Raw genomic sequence first — 18,316 nt, 5'->3', positions numbered from 1 at the left:
GGGTTCCCTGGAGGTGACCCCACGGTGCCCAGCCCGGCAGCCTGCCCGCTCTGCTCCTGCAGGGCTCTGGCGCCGCGTGGCCAGCGGTGTCAGCTGGAGGCCAGCGCGGTCTCGCCCCTCCCCGGCAGGGAGCACTGGCCTCCGACTCGCGGCTGTACCGCCCTCTGTCCGTCCACCTGGTGACAGGCGCCAGTGGTGCCCAGCTCCGAGTCGTGGTGGACGACGGTGCTCTGCCCATGAAGCCTGGGCGCGGAGTCCTGCGACTCTGACGGCGCTCTGCCGCTGCCCGCCTCCTCCCGTGTCCGGAGCGCCTGGTGGCATGATGTGGTGTCTGTCCTGTCCCCTAGGCGAGGGCTCTGTGGGTACCTAGGGCCACCGCTCGGCCACCGCTCGGCCACCGCCGCGGGGTTGTGGCTTGGACGTGAGGCACCCATGCCCACCCCAGCCCGAGCCACCCACGGGTGACCTGCAGGTCCTCCCGATGGCTCCCCCACCGCGTCCCACCTCAAGAGGCTGGCCCCACTGCACATGGGTCCCACCTTCACCCCGCTGGGACTCAGTGGAGGGGCAGCTGGGGACCAGGCAGGGCACAGGGCCACCGGGTCTACCAGTGACGTCACTGGTGGTCCCCCAAGGCCCCGTCCACGTCTGCAGGGTAACGTCACTGGACAGAGGTCTCTGAGATGAGGCCAAGCTGGGTTGCCTGGGTGGACCTGACCCAGTACCACTGCCCGTACGTGGGACGCTCAGAGTGGCAGGGCGGTGACCGCTGGATGGCGTGGCCACGGCCAAGGAGAGGCAGGAGGCCCCCGGAGCCTTGGTCTCAGGCTGTGGCCTTTGGAGCCGGGGTGGGGTGGCCAGCGGTGGGGTGGCCAGCGGTGGGCCTGGGTTCCCCGGTGGGACCGGGCCCTGGGAGGCGCGCCCCTCAGGGGCAGCTGTGCCCACTCTTCCCCACCCCTCCCTGTCACCCTCAGGCTGCGGTGGCAGAGGTGACCCTTCTCCAACAGGCCAGTGCTCAGGAGCCCTGCCCTCGCCGGCCCTGAGGCGCGTCCCAGGCCAAAGCGGGCGCCTTTGGGACATTGTCTGCCTCCTGGTTTAGGGCTGTGACTCCAGGTCCCCAGAGCAGCCTGGGGCGGGTGGGAAGGACACCTTCAGGCAGGACGGCCAGGACGCAGAGGGACAGGGGACCTCAAGACTCAGCACCATGTAGGGCGAGGGGCACAAATCGCAGTGGGGGCCAAGTCCACTGTCCTCCCCTGCCCGGGCCAGCAGCGGCCAGCAGGGGAGGCCAGGCGTGCAGGGACAGCTGCCAGGGCAGGACATTGACCCTCTCAGGCCTGAGGGTGGGGACGCCTCCAGCGGACAGATGGACAGACAGATGGGTGGAGAGCACCTGGCCACAGCTGGGGCCTGGAGACACCAGGAGGGTGTGGTCCCTGAGGGGCGGCTTTCCCGGGGACAGTGTCACGGGGGAGCCTGTCCCTCCTGCTCCCTCGCTCTGGGACGGGCCGTGTCCTGCAGCGGGTGGGCCCCGGGTGCAGCCGCCACATGCAGAGCGCGTGGGGGGGCAGCGCAGGGGCGGCCTGGCTCTGGGAGGACAGGGCCCCCACGGCCTGAGCCTCTGTCACACCACGTGGACGGGTGCCAGGGGGGACCGACTCAGAGAGTGGCGGGGTCCATGCCTGGCCAGGGCTGAGAGCCCCGTCCCCGAGACACCCACCCCCACGGTGGCCCCAGGCTGAAGGGGCCTCTGGGTCCTGTGGGGAGGCCGCTGGTCTTTCAGAGGACGCGCTGCTTTGGTCCCCCAGCCACGCAGCCTCCCTGTGGCGGGGCAGGGACAGTCTGTTAGGGACACTGCAGCCCACCCTCCAGGTGACCGCCAGCCAGAAAGGAAGACGCGGACGGCGGGCGTTGGAGTGAGCCTTTAATCCATGTGAACCTAGAGCAGGAAGTTAGGCGAAAGTACAGCGCGTCCGACGTCTCGGCGGGGCCCTGGGTCCCGTGTGCCCAGGAGCTGTGCGACCTGCCTGCCGCAGTCCCCGCAGTCCCCCAGGGAGGCCGGAGCTGTGCCCAGGCCCTGGCCCCGCCCACTCCATACAATATAAATAGCATCTTGACCCACACGGGGACACAGGGACATGGGGACATGGGCGGCTGCTGCATGCAGAGGGTGCCCCTGGGCCACCCCACGCCCTGCCGCCTCGGGTCGCCCGGGCCACCCAGGCCTGGCGGCCACCTCCCTCAGACTCCCTCTGCCTGGCCACACAGGACACTTGGAAAACTCTTCTTTATACAAGCTGACCAGCCCTCAGCCCCTCCCGGGGACAGGGGGCGGCCAGGATGGAGAAGGCCGGGGGTGCGGGGCGGACACAGGTCAGGCCGGGCAGCTCCTCAGCCCACCCGGCGGCTCCCACGGTCTCTGCAAGCCCAGGCAGGACGCACCTGCTCTTCCTTGGCCACACAGACCCACAGGTCCCTCTCCGAGGACATGGGACAGTGGAAGGGGAGGGTCCCGGGGTCCGCTACACACAGGGCAGGCAGTCGGGCTGGCCCCTGCAGCGCTGGACTCGCCCTGCACCCCCACGTCCACTAGGGGCCTCGCTGCCAAACCCGGGGCAGCCACGCTTGCCAGGAGCGGGCAGCCCAGCCATGCTCACGGGAAGGAGCCTCACGCCGGCCTGGGGACGGCCAGCCTGGGGGCGCTCCGACATGCTCCTTGCCGGGCAGCGACCTTCCCAGAGGTCTGCGCAGGACGGGCTGGGCCTGCGGCTCCAGGTGCAGAGGGGGAGGCCTGGCCACCCGTCAGGGAGCCCCAGCCAGTGGGTCCCGGCTGTCACCGCGTCCTGCCCTTCCGGGTGCCCTCCCTCCTGCGCAGTGGACAGGTGACATCTCAAAACAACACAAACAAACAATGGTGCCAAGGTGGCTTCTGGCTCTCAGCGCCGTCGGTTTTGCGAAAAAGAATGTGTCTGTCTCGTCCGTCCTGTTGGTGGAGCCACAGACCTGAGAGGCGGGGCCGGCGGCCGTCCCTCTCTGGCCCTGTACCGGGTGTCGCGGGCCCGCGGGCGGCTCTGTTCAGTCGCGTGGCTGCTCAGCAGCAGTGCGTAGCACCTTGGAGAACGGGGCTCGCGGCGAGCCCCAGGCGTCCCGTAGGCGGCGCCAGCCACGGCCTCCCCAGCCCGCTGGCCCTGCTCCCTGAGTCCAGGCCGCATTGGCGTCCTGCTCGCTCCTGTCGCCCTGGAGGGGCACCTGTGGCGCGGAGGTGGCCTCTCGGCCGGGAGGCGAGGACAGGAACCCACAGCGAGCAGACGCCCAGGCCCACCATGTCCGCCGCGCTGGGCTGAGGGGGGCTCGGCGGCCGCTGTCCTAGAAGGGGGCCCCGGGCCGGCCCCGCGCCTGCAGCAGGCTCTCCACGAAGGCCAGGTAGTCTGGGCTGCGCCTGGGGTCCTCGGTGGCGGTGAGCGGGGTGCCCACCCGCGGGCGTTTGGCGGCCTTCACCTCCTCGGCCGAGAAGGCAGGTCCCTGCGGCGCCCCGGTGCTGAGCGACTGCGGAGGCCAGAGCGCACCACCGTGAGCGTGTGCAGGGCCAGGCCTGGGAGCCGCCCTCCTCGGCCAGCGGCCACCTGCAGGAACCCTGGACCTCGAGTGAGCAGCCCCACCCCCACCCCAGCCAGTGGCCCTGACAGTCCACCTGCCGGGCAGTTCTGTCCAGCTGTGCGGAGGGAGGGCCACCCCACACCCGGCCTCCCCTGGGCCCCTGGGCCTTGTGCTAGAAAAGAAAGAAGACCCCAGCAAGCCGGTGAGTGCCAGCTGCTGTCCCTGTCACCTGCAGGACCAGTGCCCTGCTCAGGAGGAGCCAGCTCTGGACAGCATTTCCTGAAGCTGCCAAGCGGGCTCCCAGGCTCTGCTCCCAGGCCCCGGGGACGGCACTCCAGGCTGCGGCCTCCCAGCCCGACCCCTGCCCAGCCCTGGCAGTAAGGGCGGCCAGCGACGCCCCCTTCCCCTCAACAGGCTTGTGCCCCGGAGCCCGGACCCAGCTGCCCTCCTGCTGGGGAACAGCCAGGCGGGCCAAGGGTCACCTCTGCCCCAGGATGGCACCCCGCCTGGCCCCACTCACCAGCCGCGAGCGCACCCTCTTGGGGAGCTCCTCCTCCAGGGTGAAGAGGTCCGCACGCTTCACGGTCAGCTGGGAGCCGTCCTCAAACTCCACCTGGGGGTCACACAGGCCTCAGGGCGCTGACCCCAGCAGCCAGCCACCTTGAGGCCACAGGAGGCCAGCCAAGGCAGAGCCCCGCCCACCGCGCCCGCTGGGAGCCGCAGGGAGTGGCCCAGGGCTGTCCTCTGGGTCCTGCGGGAGGGGCAGCAGCAGCTGAGGGCAGCAGGGGCTGGCGCAGGCTCCGTGGGGGGGACCGAGGCTGCGTCCCCCTCACCTCAGGCTCCACAGAGGGTGACAGATGGCAAAGACTGGCTCCCTGCAGACTTGGCTGTGGGCAGGGTGACCGCTGGGTGGACCCAGACTGGTTTCCGGGGCCAGGAGGCGGGCGGGACTCGTGCGGGGCTTCCTTAGCTCAGGACGGCGGCGGCCCAACCCCTGCCCAGGGCTCCTTGCTTCAGGGGTGGGTGCCCAGTGGTGACCACAGAGGCGGGTGCTGGGGCTCGGGGAAGGGCGCCCACTCAGGGTCCAGCCCAGCAGCCGCCCCCCCGGGGGCAGAAGGCTCTGGCTGCAGAGCCCTCACACTCTCAGTGCCTGTCACTCGGGAGCCTGTCACTCGGGACCTGGGGCACCGACGGCTGCCAGGCTGGTGCCAAGGGGCGGGGAGGCAGAGCTGCCTGGGCCCTGGTCTTGCCCGGGTCCTGGGAGGGCAGCGAGGCCCTCGGGTCTGTGTGGAGGCCCAGAGCCTCTTCCGGCTCAGGTGGAAAGAGGGACCAAGCCGCCCCTCCCTGCCCTTCCCTCCGCAGGGGGGACTGGGGAGGGGGCCCGCCCCGACCTTGGCGACCAATCACAGCCCACAGGCGGCTCCGGGCACAAGGGCTGAGCTCTGGGTGGGGAGACGCTGGGGCTTCCAGGTCAGGGGTGGCAGAGCTGCCCCGTGGGCAGGGGACGACACCCTGCAGGGCACACACGCCTCTGCCCCGTCCAGGGCTCCCAGGAGACACCCGGTGACCACCTCGCTCTGGAGTGCGGGGACGCAGCACTGGCTGGGCTGCAGGAGACCCCCTGGAGCCTGCAGGACCCCCAACTCAGCGCCACTCTCCGAGGGCTGGGGTTCGGGCGGCAGTGTTGGGGACACGGGGATGGCCGAGGCGGGGAGCCGTGCCTGCTGTGCGCTCGTCGCCCTCTCCTGCAGCGGCTGCCCTGCAGACCAGGCCGTGCCCCGAGCTGCGCCAGCCTGCTCTCCCCCAGGGGAGCCCTGCGGGGCTCGCGTCCCACCCACACGTGGAGCAGTAGTCCCCTGCAGAGCCACCCAGAAAGGCGCGAGTCCAGGGGTCCCCTCCCGTGTGGGGACCAGCAGCCTGTGGCAGTCTGCAGACACTCCCAACAAGAAGAGCCTGGGCCCAGATCCCAACCTCAGCCCGCGTCACCAAGAGCTGGAGCGCCGCGCCCTGGAGGTGAGGTGAGGGTGGCTGTGGGAACCCTGGGCGCCCCCTGCTCCTTGCTGGACAGGCTCTGCATGGAATGTCCACCCCAGCACAGTGCCCAGTGCTGCGGGAAGTGTGAGTGGCATGCCCCAGGCCCTGGGCAGGACACTGCCTGCTCCTGGTGAGGAGGCCCAGGGCTGGTCCTGACCCTGTCAGGCCCCACTCCAGGCAGGACGCGAGGCCCAGCCCCACGCTGGACTCCCCTCTCCGGCACCCACAGGCGTGGGCTGGACTCCCCTCTCTGGCACCCACAGGCGTGGGCTGGACTCCCCTCTCTGGCACCCACAGGCGTGGCCAGGCTTGACTTCCCGCAGCCAGAAAGAGCCACCAGGTAGGGGGCTGGGGCTGGGGCACTGTCGAGATTCCTCTGCCTGCATTGGCATGGACGGGCTCAGGTTGCCCCAACCCCACTGGCCCTGTGTCTACTCAAGCCAATCGGGATGCCCAGCGGGCGGCTGGCAGACCCGAGGCGGCTTTGCAGATCTGGGCTGGGACTCTCCCAGGCCTCTGGTGGCTGATGCAGGCCTAGGAGGGACCACTGTGCCCCTGTGGCTGGAAAGCACCTGCTTTGAGCGCCAGGCACGGGGTGTGGCCATATCGCTGCGAGAGGCCAGAAAGGAAAACCCAGTGAGGCTGAGTGTGGTGCCTGGCCGGGCCAGACCTGAACAGGGCCAGGGCCAGGGCGAGGCACAGGTCCCAGGCCCTTGGGCACACGGGGACTCTAGTTCTAGTTCCAAATGCAGTGACATCTCGGGGCCATCTGTGGGGCTGCACTTTCTTCCTCCATTTCTCTGCTTTTTGTACTGGGGACGGACCCAGGGACTGCACCAAGCTGCACCCCCAGGTTTTTAACTTTTTCTAAGTGGCCCTGGTGGCTGTTTTGACAGGCTGCCACCCTCTTAGAGGCCCAAACTCAAAGGCCAGCGGAGAGTCTGGCTGAGAGACAAGGGGGTCAGGAAGCCCTGCCTGGCTGCGTGACCCACGTGACCCCAGGGCAGCACTGATGCAGCGCCCTGGTGGGGGGGCGGGGGCAGGGAAAAGCAGACCCAGGAGCCCAGCGGCAGACAGCTGTGCTGCAGAACAGGGGGCTCATCCTAAAATCACACTTTTAAAGAGTTTCCTTCCGTCATCATCCGGAGCCCCCAGCCCCGGGGAGGCAGGCCAAGGGCAGAGGGGAGCTGCGGGCGACTCTGCCCAGCGCAGAGCAACCACCAGACAGTGGGGCTGGAGCCGTGGCTCCGCGGGCTGGGGGCGAGGCTCCGTGGTGGAGCTTAGCGTGCAAGGCACTGGCGCGCCTCTTAGCCCCTCCTGTAAGTGCACAAAGGTCCATGGACAACTTAAGAGAAAAACAAGACCAACCGGCCCTGCGCTTCCATCAGGCGGCTGGAGGGGGACACCAGCAAGCCTGGCACGCTGCTGGGGAAGGGCCTGAAGCTTTGCAGGCCACAGGAGTCCTGCTCACCTGATAGATGTGACTGGTAATGGAGGAGATGAACTTGGCCTTGTAGAGGTTGCCGTCCGTCCACCGGAGCTCCACCAACTCGCCCTCGGGAGGGGGCCCCAGCCGCAAGCAGTCTCTACTCTGCAGACAGAGCCCAAGTCCAGTGAGGCCCTCTGTGCACCCAGCTCTGTGTGTGGCTTCAGGTTCCTCTGTCCCTTGGCCCAAAAGGGGGCGGGGTGTGGGGTGTGGGGTGGGGGTGACTGCAGGGACAGCGGACCCCAGGTGGGTGCCCAGCTGGAGTGCACCCTCCCCCGGGCTCATGTGGGCAAGTGCTTTCTGCAGTTTGGGTGGAAACAGAGCTTTCCCTGCGAGGCTGAGGGCGGGAGGGGCTCCCTGACCGGGGGTCTTCACCCTCCCGGCCCCCGGCTCACAGTGATGCTCTCGGGGTACAGGTTGTCACTGTAGGAGCCGTCATCGAAGTTCACTTCGTAGAAGGTCTGCGTGGTGCTGCCGATGACGCGGCAGCGGTAGTAGAGCCCGTTGCGGTTCTTGGTGATGACCACCTGGCCTAAGGACACGGCCCTCAGGAGCTGGACCTGGGAGGGCGGGGGGCGGGCTGTCAGCGGGGAGGGGATGAAGGGCGGTGGGCCGGGGCAGGACAGGCAGGGCCCTTACAGCGTGTCCCCCAGACTTGTGCTTGAGGCAGGTGATGGACACCACATAGGGCCAGTCGTCCGGCTCCATGAGGACCCCGGCGGCGTGGGCACAGGTCACGTGGAAGGACGTGGAGCAGTGCTCGTAGGAGCACTGGATGCAGGCCCCCGACACCTTCTTCATCCTCTTGCGGCAGTACACACATTTCTGGGGGTCACGGGTAGAAAATGAGGCTCTGGCTGGGATCTCCCGCTTCCCAGGGGGCAGCCCCCTCTGCCAGGCCCCAGGACATTACCCAGGAATGACCCTGAGGCCCAGGTTAGAAGATGGAACCCCCACCCTCACCCAAGTTTGGTGGTGACATCCTGGGGAGGCCCTGCCCTGTTGGGGGGCTTCTTCAGCTGCCCACTCGGAGCCCTCCAGGGTGCCCCCTCGGCCTGCAGCCCTGTGAGCGGCAGGAAGCACAGGAGTGTGGCCGCCCCCTCCACCAGGCCTGTGCAGAAGGGCCCACCGCAGCGCTCCTCAGCCAAGAGGAGCCGCGTCACGGGTGAGCCCGGGGGCCCTGGAGAACACGCGGGAAGCGGGGAAGGCACCACACAGGCCACCCGTGGCGAGTCCAGGACAGGAGGTGGATTTGAGGTTGCCGTGGGCTGTGGGAGGGGATGGGCTGACAGGGCTTCCCTTAGGGACGATGGAATGCTCTGGACCTAACAGTGACGGTCGCGCAATCTAAAGACACTCCACTGAACGCCAGTGGATCGTCACTTTAAGAAGTGAACCAGGGCGGGGTCCGGCTCAGGGTAGAGTCCCCAGCACCAAGTCTAGAAAACAGAAGGGAGCCTCGTCCCTAACACAAGCTGCAGGGCAGCCTCCTTTGTAATAAAGGACCCTTGTCGGGTCACTACTGTAGGCATCTGGCCTGTCCTGGCCCTGAAGAAGCATCGGAGGCCAAGCCCTGGGTAGCTGCCTCGCCCAGGCCGGGCCACCCCACGCTGTCACCATGAGCGTTTAATAAGCAGGCCTTTATCGCTCTATAAACCACGTCCAAAGGCCAGATGAGCTCCGGGGCAAAGGGCCCGCAGCAGTGCCCATCGACTGCGGATCATGGCGATGAGCTCTCATTATGAAGCTGCCGATACCTGCTGCCCCGCCAGTAGGGCCAGCCCAGCACCGGCCTGGCCCTAACCCTGCACCGGCCTGGCCCTAACCCTGCACCGGCCTGGCCCTAACCCTGCACCGGCCTGGCCCTAACCCAGCACCGGCCTGGCCCTAACCCTGCACCGGCCTGGCCCTGACCCTGCACCGGCCTGGCCCTAACCCTGCACCGGCCTGGCCCTAACCCTGTGGTACGGGGCCTCCTGGAGGAGCCAAGGCAGAGCCGGAGCAGGGCACAGCCTCCACCCCAGACACCCTGATGTCTGCAGGGATCCATGACTGCCCAGGCTGCCCCCCAAGGTCCTGGGGTGCCTAGCTGTGACACCCTGCTTTGGCAAATGTGCAGCCGGCCGTGGAGAGCAGGGGAGCTGGCTCCCCACTTGCCCCACACCAGCGACCCCAGAGCCAACTCCTCCTCGAGTCTCTGGTTCCTCCAGGAAGCTTCTGGGTGCATCCCGGCCTGGCGAGGCAGATGAGCTCATGCTTCCAAAACCCAGGCCCCGGGAGGACGCCCAGAGTGGGCACCAAGGTGCGGGCTCTGCGGTGTGGCCGCCGGAGGCCTGCAGGGGGCGCTGGGCAGCAGGCGCTCACGGCCTTCCCTGCGAGGCCCCGTGGGAGAGGGTTTTTAATTCACCGTCACAAGTGCTCGCAGCGAAGAGGCTGCCTGCTGGAAATGTCAGATGGTCCATAAAGCGCCCGCCAGGGAGGGTTTATCACTGTACTGTGCCCGCACCACCGCTCCACCTGAATAATGAAGCTTTTACCCGCGTCTGTGCCCGACTCAGCGCCGCTGAAGAGGAGCCACCTGCAGCCACAGGCCTCCCCATCGCCCGTCGGTGCCCAGCAGGGCTGGCAGCCACAGACTTCTAAACCTGCCCTGCTGTCACCTACTCAGCCTGCCCAGGTGGCCCTGCACCTGTGGGGCTCTGGGCATGTGGTCCTGGCCCTGGGGCCTGTGGGCTCCTGATGCCACCTGCTCAGGGAGCCCAGGATCTGTGGAAGGGTCAGTCCTGTCCCCCCAGGACTCTAGCAGACCCACTGCCCGCTATACCACTCAGCAGCCTGGGGCGTCAACATCTAGAACTGTCCCAGGCACAACCAACAACCAGGTCACTGTCCATGTCCCTGGCAGAGGGGTAGCCCCTCGATAGCCGTGCACGGGTCAGGGGAGCTGCATGTGCCCTCCGCCCCTGTGGTGTGAGGCTGCAGCAGCCCAAGTGCGGGCAGTGCCGAGACTGCTCCTCAGGCGCTGTGGCCGCGCTCCCAGGTCAGGGCACAGGAGCACGCAGTAGGGAAGCAGGGAGGAGCAGGGCGGGGGTGCCAGACGCCCCTCAGGGCGGAGGCTGGCGGTGGGTGGTCACCCGCTCTGCAGACAGAGGCCACTGCTGCCACGTGAGCCAGGCGCAGGACCCTGAGCTGAACAGGGCTCCAGGGGCTGCAGGGAGGGTGCCCCGAAGGGGGATGGCCCTGCTATGCGCTGCCCCTGCTGCGGGAAGGGCGCAGGCCCAGGGAGGACCAGCAACCTGCCCAGGTCCTGACCCCTGCCCACCGCCTGCTCCTCCTGCTTCCCCCGGGGTGACTGGTATCAGCACGGGCAGGAGGACACGGCCAGTCCGCGGAGAGCAGAGGCCCCGACAGCCATTTCTCCAACAGACACCTGCAGAGCAAGGGGACCAGGGAGGACAGGACCCCTCCCCACCAGGGAGGCGCCAAGCAGAGCTGAGGCCCAGCCTGCAGAGCAGCCGCCAGCACTTAGGGGGACACGCTCCTGGGGACGGGGTCCAGACTGTGTGGATGTCCCGCAGCCACCGAAGGCAACCCTAGAAAGGCGTCTCAGCATCCCGCAGCCAACTGCCAGACAGGGGGCCTGGGCTCCAGCAACAACGGCCCGGACAGAAGCCGGTCCGTCCCCACGCAGGACGCTCGCCACGAGAGGAAATGACCAGCAGGCTCAGACCCACCTCGGCGACACCCGACCTGAGGGCAGCAGCAGGTCCCAGGGCACAGGCCGCCCGGCTCCTCTGTGGCGAGGGCCCTAACCTGGGCGACCCCAGAGCAGGGGAGCACTGGGGGCAGGTGGGGAGGCCCGCGGGACGTCATGGCGGTGGTGACAGCGCAGAAAGCACAGCAGCAGCAAGGCCAGCGGGGCTGGGGGGCTGGGGCTCTCTGCACAGGGGCCTGAGCGGGCCTCGTGGGGGCGGGGGCTGGGCTGGGCCTGTCACCAGGCCCTAGCCTGCTGGCTCTTGCACTGGGCATGTCCGTGGACCCAGGTGACCCAGAGGGCTGGTGGGCAGGCCTGGGCGGGGCACCTACCAGCTTCCACCGCTGCTCGGGAATGCCCCCCACGTCGACAGGCTGGCGCTCGGCCACATTCAAGAACCGCACCTCGGGCACGGCGATGGCACAGATGACATGGATCCACCTGGGAGAGCAGGGTCAGGGGTCACCGGGTCGCACCTGATGGTCGGGGACTGTCACGGGGGTTGCTGGGCCAGACTGGGCAGGGGCCAACAGTGAGTGGGAGGGGAGGGCGGGGCCAGGGAGACAGGCTCCACCCGGAAAGTGGCTGTCAGCTTGGTTGGGAATAAGGGACCTCGAAGGGGCACTGTTCACCCTCTCCCGGAGTCACCCTGTCCAGCACAGGGAGCTGGGAGGTGACGGCTGGCGCTCGGCGCTGGGGACAGGAGGCTGGGGGCACCCACCTGCTGTCGGTGGTGGTCTGCAGTGCTCCCCCCCGGAGGTTACACAGGCAGCACTCCTGTGGGCAGACAGCGAGGCTGGGGTGAGGCCACCTCCCACCCTGTCCTTATCCACCCAGAGGCCACCAAAGGGACAGGCAGGAGGTTGTCGGGTTCCACGCTCAGCACAGAGGAGGAGACCAGGCCACAGGCCCCAAGGCCAACCCCTGGAGAGGGCGGGGCGCAGAGTTACCGCAGTCCAGGCATGCTCTGTGCACCGGGAGCACGTCCAGCCGTCCTTGACCAGCTCGGGGCGGACGCCATAGCAACCTGGAAGGCAGCAGAGGCGGCTGAGACCAGGGAGATAACCTGTCACCAGGGCTGCATGTGGGGCCAGGTCTCAGGGCCAGGGTGGCACTCAGGCAATGGCTCTGACCCCCTCAGCCCCAGCCCAGGCCACTGCACTGAGTGGGCGGCTGCAGAGCTGGTGGGGATGTGACGTGCGGCCCCGGCCTGGCTGCCCTCCTGTCCTGGCCAACTCCAGCACCTGAAGGCGCGAGGAGGGTCCCCTCCGCTCTGCAGGAAGCAGCCCCCCCACCAGAGTCAAGACCCGGCCTCAGGCGGGACTTATGCCAGCACAGTGGGAGGCAGGCGGACACACCCACTTTGCAATGTGGCCCTGGGTCTGGAAAAGGGGAGAGGGTGGCAGGGGCGTGGGGGGGCTGAGTCAGGCCCAGAGCAAGGGTAGGCACTGCCTGCCTCGGGCTCTGTGTAGCCTGGGGAGGGGGCTCTCTGCCGGTGGCGACCACCCATCTGGCTGGGGCAGGCCTGAACCCTGCAGCAGGCTCCCGGGGCCAGCCCCCACAGAGCTCGCAGCCCAGCAGGAGCACCACGGGAGGGGTCACAGGAGACCTACCCAGCAAGCACAGGAACGAAGGTGCTCAGCGCTCTGCCATCTTAGAGCCACGCCGCCCCTGCCCCCGAGGAAGGGACGTACCCATCTTACTGCTGTGCCTGGGCTCGCCTCTGAGCAGGGCAGGTGGCACAGCCGGGTCAGCCCGGCTGGGTGGGCATCACCTCCCCACAGGGGTCACGGGTGCCTGATGGCACCTCATTGTGGAGGACTCACAGGAACTGGCCAGCAGCCCTGTGGCCAGATGAAGTGCAAGGACACTGCCCAAGGCCACCCAGCAGGGAGAGACTGGAAGGAACCAACAGACCCCTGGGCCATACCTCACCTCCTGGGCACTGCGGGCCATGGGGTCACCCCTCCCTGGCTGGCCTGGCGAGACAGGGCCCTTCTGGTCCCAGGTCTGCTGTCGCTCCCCCTTGGCCAGCAGCTGGCCAGCATACGGGCAGCCCTGCCCCACACCAGACAGCGGGCCTCCAGCACCCCCGGCCTGAGATGGGAAGGGCGGGCAAGGGAACCGCAGGACTGCTGCACGGGGAGGCTGCCTGCCACAGACCCCCACCCGCTGCACCTGGGGGCACTCACTGGCACTCACTGGCATGGACCTGCAGGCAGCACTTGGCACAGGCGATCAGCGGGCTGGTCCCCTCGTCGTCCACACAGGAGCTGGCGGGCAGCGGCTCAGTGTTGCCCCCACTGGAGGTGAAGCACATCTCTGGGATCAGAGGCCGAGTCTTCTGGCCGCTTTTGGAAGGTGGCGAGGCGGAGGGGCCCTCCCCAACAGAGGCTGGCGGGGCCTCCTTCTCCATCTGCAGGGACTACAGGAAGGGGGAGCAGAGACCTGGCTCAGGACACGGGCACCCGAGTCCTGCTGTCGCAGGCCAGGCGTGGCCACCCCACCTCCACCCACCCCGCCTCTCACCAGGCCCTGCTGAGGGTCCTGGAGGGTCCCAAACCCGGCTGCAGCCTGTCTGGCCTGCTCAGGGTCACACCCAGGCTCAGCACCACGCTGGCCAGTGCAGCCCCAGGGTGGTGGCCTGCGGAGGGGGACGTGACTAGATTGCTCCCGCTGCTCAGCTCAGCAAGGGGATTCCTGGCACTTTGACTCCCAGCAGCCTCTGGCCACAGAGAACTGGGGAGAGAACATGTTTGGAGACTTCTAGAAATGACAACTTGTGTGTCTCAACGGCCAGAGTGCAGGTGTCAGCAGCTCAGGGGGCGGGACCTGGTCACAGACTGGCCACCTTGGAGGGACATGTGCCCCTGGCCTGCTGCCCCTCCAGGACCCTAAGCACAGCCCTAGGCTCAGACCCTCCCAGGGCAGCGTGGCAAGGCCTGGGAGAGGGGTGCACCATCCTGTGTCGGGGTGTGCAGACCCAGGGGGGCAGAGCCAAGGGGATCGGCAGGCGAGGCAGGCACGGTGCACACCTGCCGTCCCAGCTGCTCAGGAGGCCGAGGCAGAAGGCCCCCAAGTCTAAGGCCAGCCTGCAACTCGGCGAGACCCTTGGCAGGGGTCGGGAGGAGCTGGACCTCAGGCATGAGGTAGATGCACCGGGGAAACGGCACCGGGCCAGGGCTCCTGGAGGTGGTGGCCCCCTGCCAGACAGGCTCCAGCCCACACATACCACCCTCAGCCCCTGCCAGCGCCTGCCTGCTGGTCCCTGCACGCCTCCGTGCCCCTTCCACCCGCTGCCCCTGGGGTGGGGGAAGGGGCTAGTGCCCTCTCTGGGGAGACAGGGAGGCCTGCGGCCAGCTAATCCCACTGGCTCTTGGGAGGAACTGCCATGGACGTGGGATCCCCCTAGGCCAGTCATGGCAGCGGTAGGGGAGAGGCCGGCCTGGGCCCTGGCACGCGGCTCACCTGGCTGTAGGGGTAGAAGAGGGTGCAGATGGCGCAGTAGGGCTCAGTCCGGGCGGCTGCGGCATTGAACTTGCGCTCGGCCTGGAAGCTGGCTGCCTTGTTCTTCCACTGCAGGGACAGCAGGGACCTCAAGGCCTCGGGGTCACTCATGTCCTCCTCCCCGGAGAAAGGCAGGGATTCTAGCACACAGCAGGGGAGCGGGGGCAGAACTGAGTGCCCGACGCTGACCAGGGACCCACCTGCTCTCACACCACCTCAGGGAGGGTGGCCCGTCCCATGTGACGGGACACTTCTGCAGGCCCAGCTGCCCCGGCAGGGGTCCCAGGCCCATCACTCGCCACCACTGACCCGGCACTTCCTGGCCTGTGTCCCGTAACAAGGTGGGGACACATTTGACTTGTTCCTCAGAGTTTCCCCAGTGCTTAAGGCCCAGGGTCCTCAAGAATGGTGACCTCAGCCAGCCAAGGGCCCCCAAAGACTCGGTGCCCTGCCCTGCCCTGCCCCCTAGGCCCTCCCAGGCCTGTCTGGTGGGAGAGGTGCCTGGGGGAGGCTGGGCCTCCTGCCATCGCTCCAGCCCCGCCCATTTCTCTGCGCTCAGGCCATGTGGCCAGCAGGCTCACGTCCACAGAGAGGCAGGCTGGGACTGTGACTCAGGTGAAGGCAGGTCACGGGCATCTCAGACTCCAGGGGACATGCCTGCTCAAGGGGCTGCAGTCCCCTTGCCCCGCAGCCTGCTGCCTGTCCTCAGCTGGAGCACGTGGTCCCATGACCATCTGGTTGCCCACGGTCTTTCCTGATTTTCCCGTGGTCATGGAGTGCTGTCCCCAAGAAGCAGGGTGCTCCTTCGAGGCCCAGCCTGCAGCCCAGTGGGCCTCCTGGAGTCCGGCTTGGCCGGCTGCGTGCCAGTGCGAGCTTACCCAGGGGGGACGCCATCCCAGGCCCCTGACACATAGGCCCAGCACCCCTGGGGCAGGGCAAAGGACCTCAGGCTGAGACTGCTCTCCTGGACCCCGGCAGTGGTCCCCCCAGCATGTGGCAGGGAAGGCCCCAAGGGGCCTAAGGAGCCAGGGTGAGAGGAAGTGGCAGGCTCCTGCCACCAAACCCTCCTGAGCTTCAGATCAGACCGAGAGAAGTCCACTCGCGATTTTGACTCCACATGCATCTTAGCCAAAGCCTGAGGGGAGGCAGGACACTGGCTCAGTCCCTGGGTGGTGGCGGGCTGCGGCAGCCTGTGGCTGGCCCGATGACGGCTGGCCAGGAGGTCTCCCTCTGCTGGCTCCCGTCTGTCACTCGAGGACAGACCTCTACTCCGGCTGTTTCTATGGACGGACAGGGTCGAGGCAGGGAGATGAGAAGGGGACGCCCACTGGCCACAGCTGAGAGCTCCCGCTGCCCAGGCGCTCCGCGACCACATCCAAAACCTCATCTGCGAGGAGGGCCAGGGCACTGCCCACACCCACACTGCACCACGTGCAGCATCTTAACAGATCCTGAGGCTGCGGGAGGCTGGGATGGGAGGCTGGGCTGGGGGCCGGGCAGGGCCGAGTGCTCAGTGCGTGGGCGCTGGTGGACGCAGCCCGGGCCTGGGGCAGGAGCTGCTGGAAAAGCAGCATCAGCACAGCTGGAGGGTGCCACCAGGGCCGGAGGCAACGAGGCCACAGCAGTCACCGCAGCCTGCCACCTGGCGCAGCCACTGAGCGCCTGGCACCAGGCCATGTGATTCACAGGCAGCACCCCCTCATCTTCCTGGTGGGACCCCTCAGGGACCAGGAGTCCCCTTGCACAAGTGACGACACTGAGGGGCCCAGGTCTGGGCCTGCCCTGCACTAGCCATGGATGCTTCTGCCCTGGGTCCAGCAAGGCCAGGCACCCAGGGTGGGAAACAGGGACCTGTGCGCGGGCCTGGGACAGTGTAGGAGCCACAGGTGGAGCACTGGGGCTGTGGGCTCCCCTGGGGCCCGCGGGTGGCAGTGTGCCAGGGAGGCCAGGCGCCAGACAGCCTGGCACAGCGGGTGATGGTGTGGGCAGAGAAGGCCAGGTAGGGGCGCTGCTTCCCAGGTGACCTGCCAGTGAGGGGGACCAGGGAGGAGTGCAGCTCCAGGGGGCAGATGGCCCGGGGCCCTGGCTGCACTGGGGGCTCCAGCCCAGGGCAAGGGCCACCCGGGAGGGGCCCCGGCTCACCCTCGTCACTTGAGGCCTCCTGCTTGACCACAGACAGCGGGGACCGGGTGGGTGGTCTGCCCAGGGGGTGGCGCCGGCTCTTCTTGATCTCCATCTTTAATTTGGGAAAGGACGCTGGTACCTGAAGCAGAACACACCGTCCCCATGAGGCATGGCTCCCTGGCCCCGGAGCAGGCTGCAGCTGGGCGCCAGCAAGGGATGATGGGCGTGACTCTCTTCCAGATCCCCGCCTGCCACCTGCCACGTGCCGTGGAAGAGCCTCAGGCGCCGAGGACCCCGTCCGACACCTACCTGCACCGCCCCGGCGTGGCCCCTGGTGTCCTCCTCGGGGCCCGTCAGCTCCATGGGGGCGGCCTGCGGGCCGGGCGCGAGGTCCTTGTCAGGCCCGGCCGTGCTGGCCCGGGGCACCACGTAGAGCATGGGGATGATGGGCCGCGGCCGGGCCTCGTGCTCCTCGCCGGGCGCCTCGGGGAGCACCACGTTGAGGGGTGCGGGCGGCGGGCTCTCCTCCGAGGCCGCAGAGCCTGGGAGCAGCACCGGGGGCTCCAGCGCGGGCGGCAGCCGCAGGGCGTCCTCGGCGGGGAGTGGGGCTGCGGGGGGTGGCGGCAGCTGGGGCGAGAGGGGGCCGTGGCTCTTCTTCTTGCGGTCGCTCTTGGCCTTGCCTGGCCGCAGCTTGCCCCGCCCGTCCTCTGTGGGGAGAGGAGAGCGCTTGCACCCGGCCGGGGCCACCAGGCCCAGGGCCCCGCCTGCTCTGCCTGGGGCTCTCCAGGAACACCCTGGCCAAGCAGGGGCTGCTGGGGTGCAAGGTCCCCTCTGGCCCAGTGGGCAGCGCCAAGTCAGCAGGGGTCACTGCTGGGATTGGAAAACTGGCCTCAAAGCAGCTCCGACCCTGAAGTCCTGGAGGACCAGGCTGGCGACCTTCAAGTGCTTCTGGATGAGGGCCCAGCACGGGTCGGGGTGGGGGGCAAGACGCACCCCTGTGGCCTGGGCTGCTGCCTGGGGACTAAGTAATGATGGAGCAGGGCAGAGCGACAGGTGGCCAGGGGTCTGGGACGGCCCTGCCCGAAGCCCCCAGCATGGGGGGAGCCTGCTGCAGGGGGTGGGAGGGGTCAGGGGAGGTGGTCTTTAGTGGCATTTTATCTGGTGCCAGAACAAGCAGGCAGTGAGACGGGGGTGTGGGTAGCAGAGTCGAGGCCCTCAAAGATGGCCACACCCTGATCCTCAGAACTGTGACAAAAGGGACTCTGTATATGGCACGAAGTGAAGGGCCCTGAGCTAAGGTCACACAGGGTCCCCCTGAGAGGAGGCAGCAGGGCCAGAGTCAGAGGGCCTGAGCACACAGCGCTGTTGGCCCTGGAGCTGAAGGAGGGGGACAAGGATACTCCCTGGGGTCTCAGGAGCTGGAGGAGGAGGCTGTGGACTCTTCCCGGGGCCCCCAGAGGCCAGCCTGCGGCCCTGGGTCTGCCCTGACCTCCCAAACTGAGAGATGCCATATTTGCACTGCTCTGGGCCCCTGTGCTGGACATTCACCACTGCGACCACAGGGTGCTCTCGCAGGTGCCGCCCGGGCTCTGGCTTAGGGTGTGGAGTGGGCAGCCCAGACCCTGCCCTCCAGGAGACCAGCCTACAACCCTCCATGCTGCCGCCCGGGGCTCGCCGGCCCCACGTGAGAATGGGGACACAAGTCCCACTGCCCCCACAGCAGCCTCCGCGGCAGGGCACAGGCGCAGCCCTGAAGCCCCGCTGGCCATCCTACTTCTCCGGCCTCTGGGGCAGCACAGGACTTGGCCTGAGGG

At 68.0% G+C, this 18,316-nt stretch overlaps 1 protein-coding gene across 1 annotated transcript in view; it reads right to left on the bottom strand.

The window, feature by feature from the left end:
- Nucleotides 1–1,911: 1,911 nt before the first annotated feature.
- Kdm4b (lysine demethylase 4B) overlaps nt 1,912–18,316 on the bottom strand; it is a 111,120-nt gene continuing 94,715 nt past the window's right edge. The window contains 12 exon segments of the mRNA XM_078034154.1: nt 1,912–3,546; nt 4,118–4,210; nt 7,103–7,222; nt 7,513–7,747; nt 7,749–7,942; nt 11,204–11,312; nt 11,593–11,648; nt 11,822–11,898; nt 13,074–13,296; nt 14,340–14,518; nt 16,521–16,641; nt 16,812–17,209. Coding sequence (XP_077890280.1) covers nt 3,367–3,546; nt 4,118–4,210; nt 7,103–7,222; nt 7,513–7,747; nt 7,749–7,942; nt 11,204–11,312; nt 11,593–11,648; nt 11,822–11,898; nt 13,074–13,296; nt 14,340–14,518; nt 16,521–16,641; nt 16,812–17,209 — 1,985 coding nt within the window. The 3' untranslated portion in view covers nt 1,912–3,366.

Source organism: Ictidomys tridecemlineatus, chromosome 2 (assembly GCF_052094955.1).
Source record: "Ictidomys tridecemlineatus isolate mIctTri1 chromosome 2, mIctTri1.hap1, whole genome shotgun sequence".
In the NCBI taxonomy this organism is placed as follows: Eukaryota; Metazoa; Chordata; class Mammalia; order Rodentia; family Sciuridae; genus Ictidomys; species Ictidomys tridecemlineatus.
The sequence above is the reverse complement of the archived record's forward strand: the minus strand, read 5'-3'. Positions and strand labels throughout refer to the sequence as shown.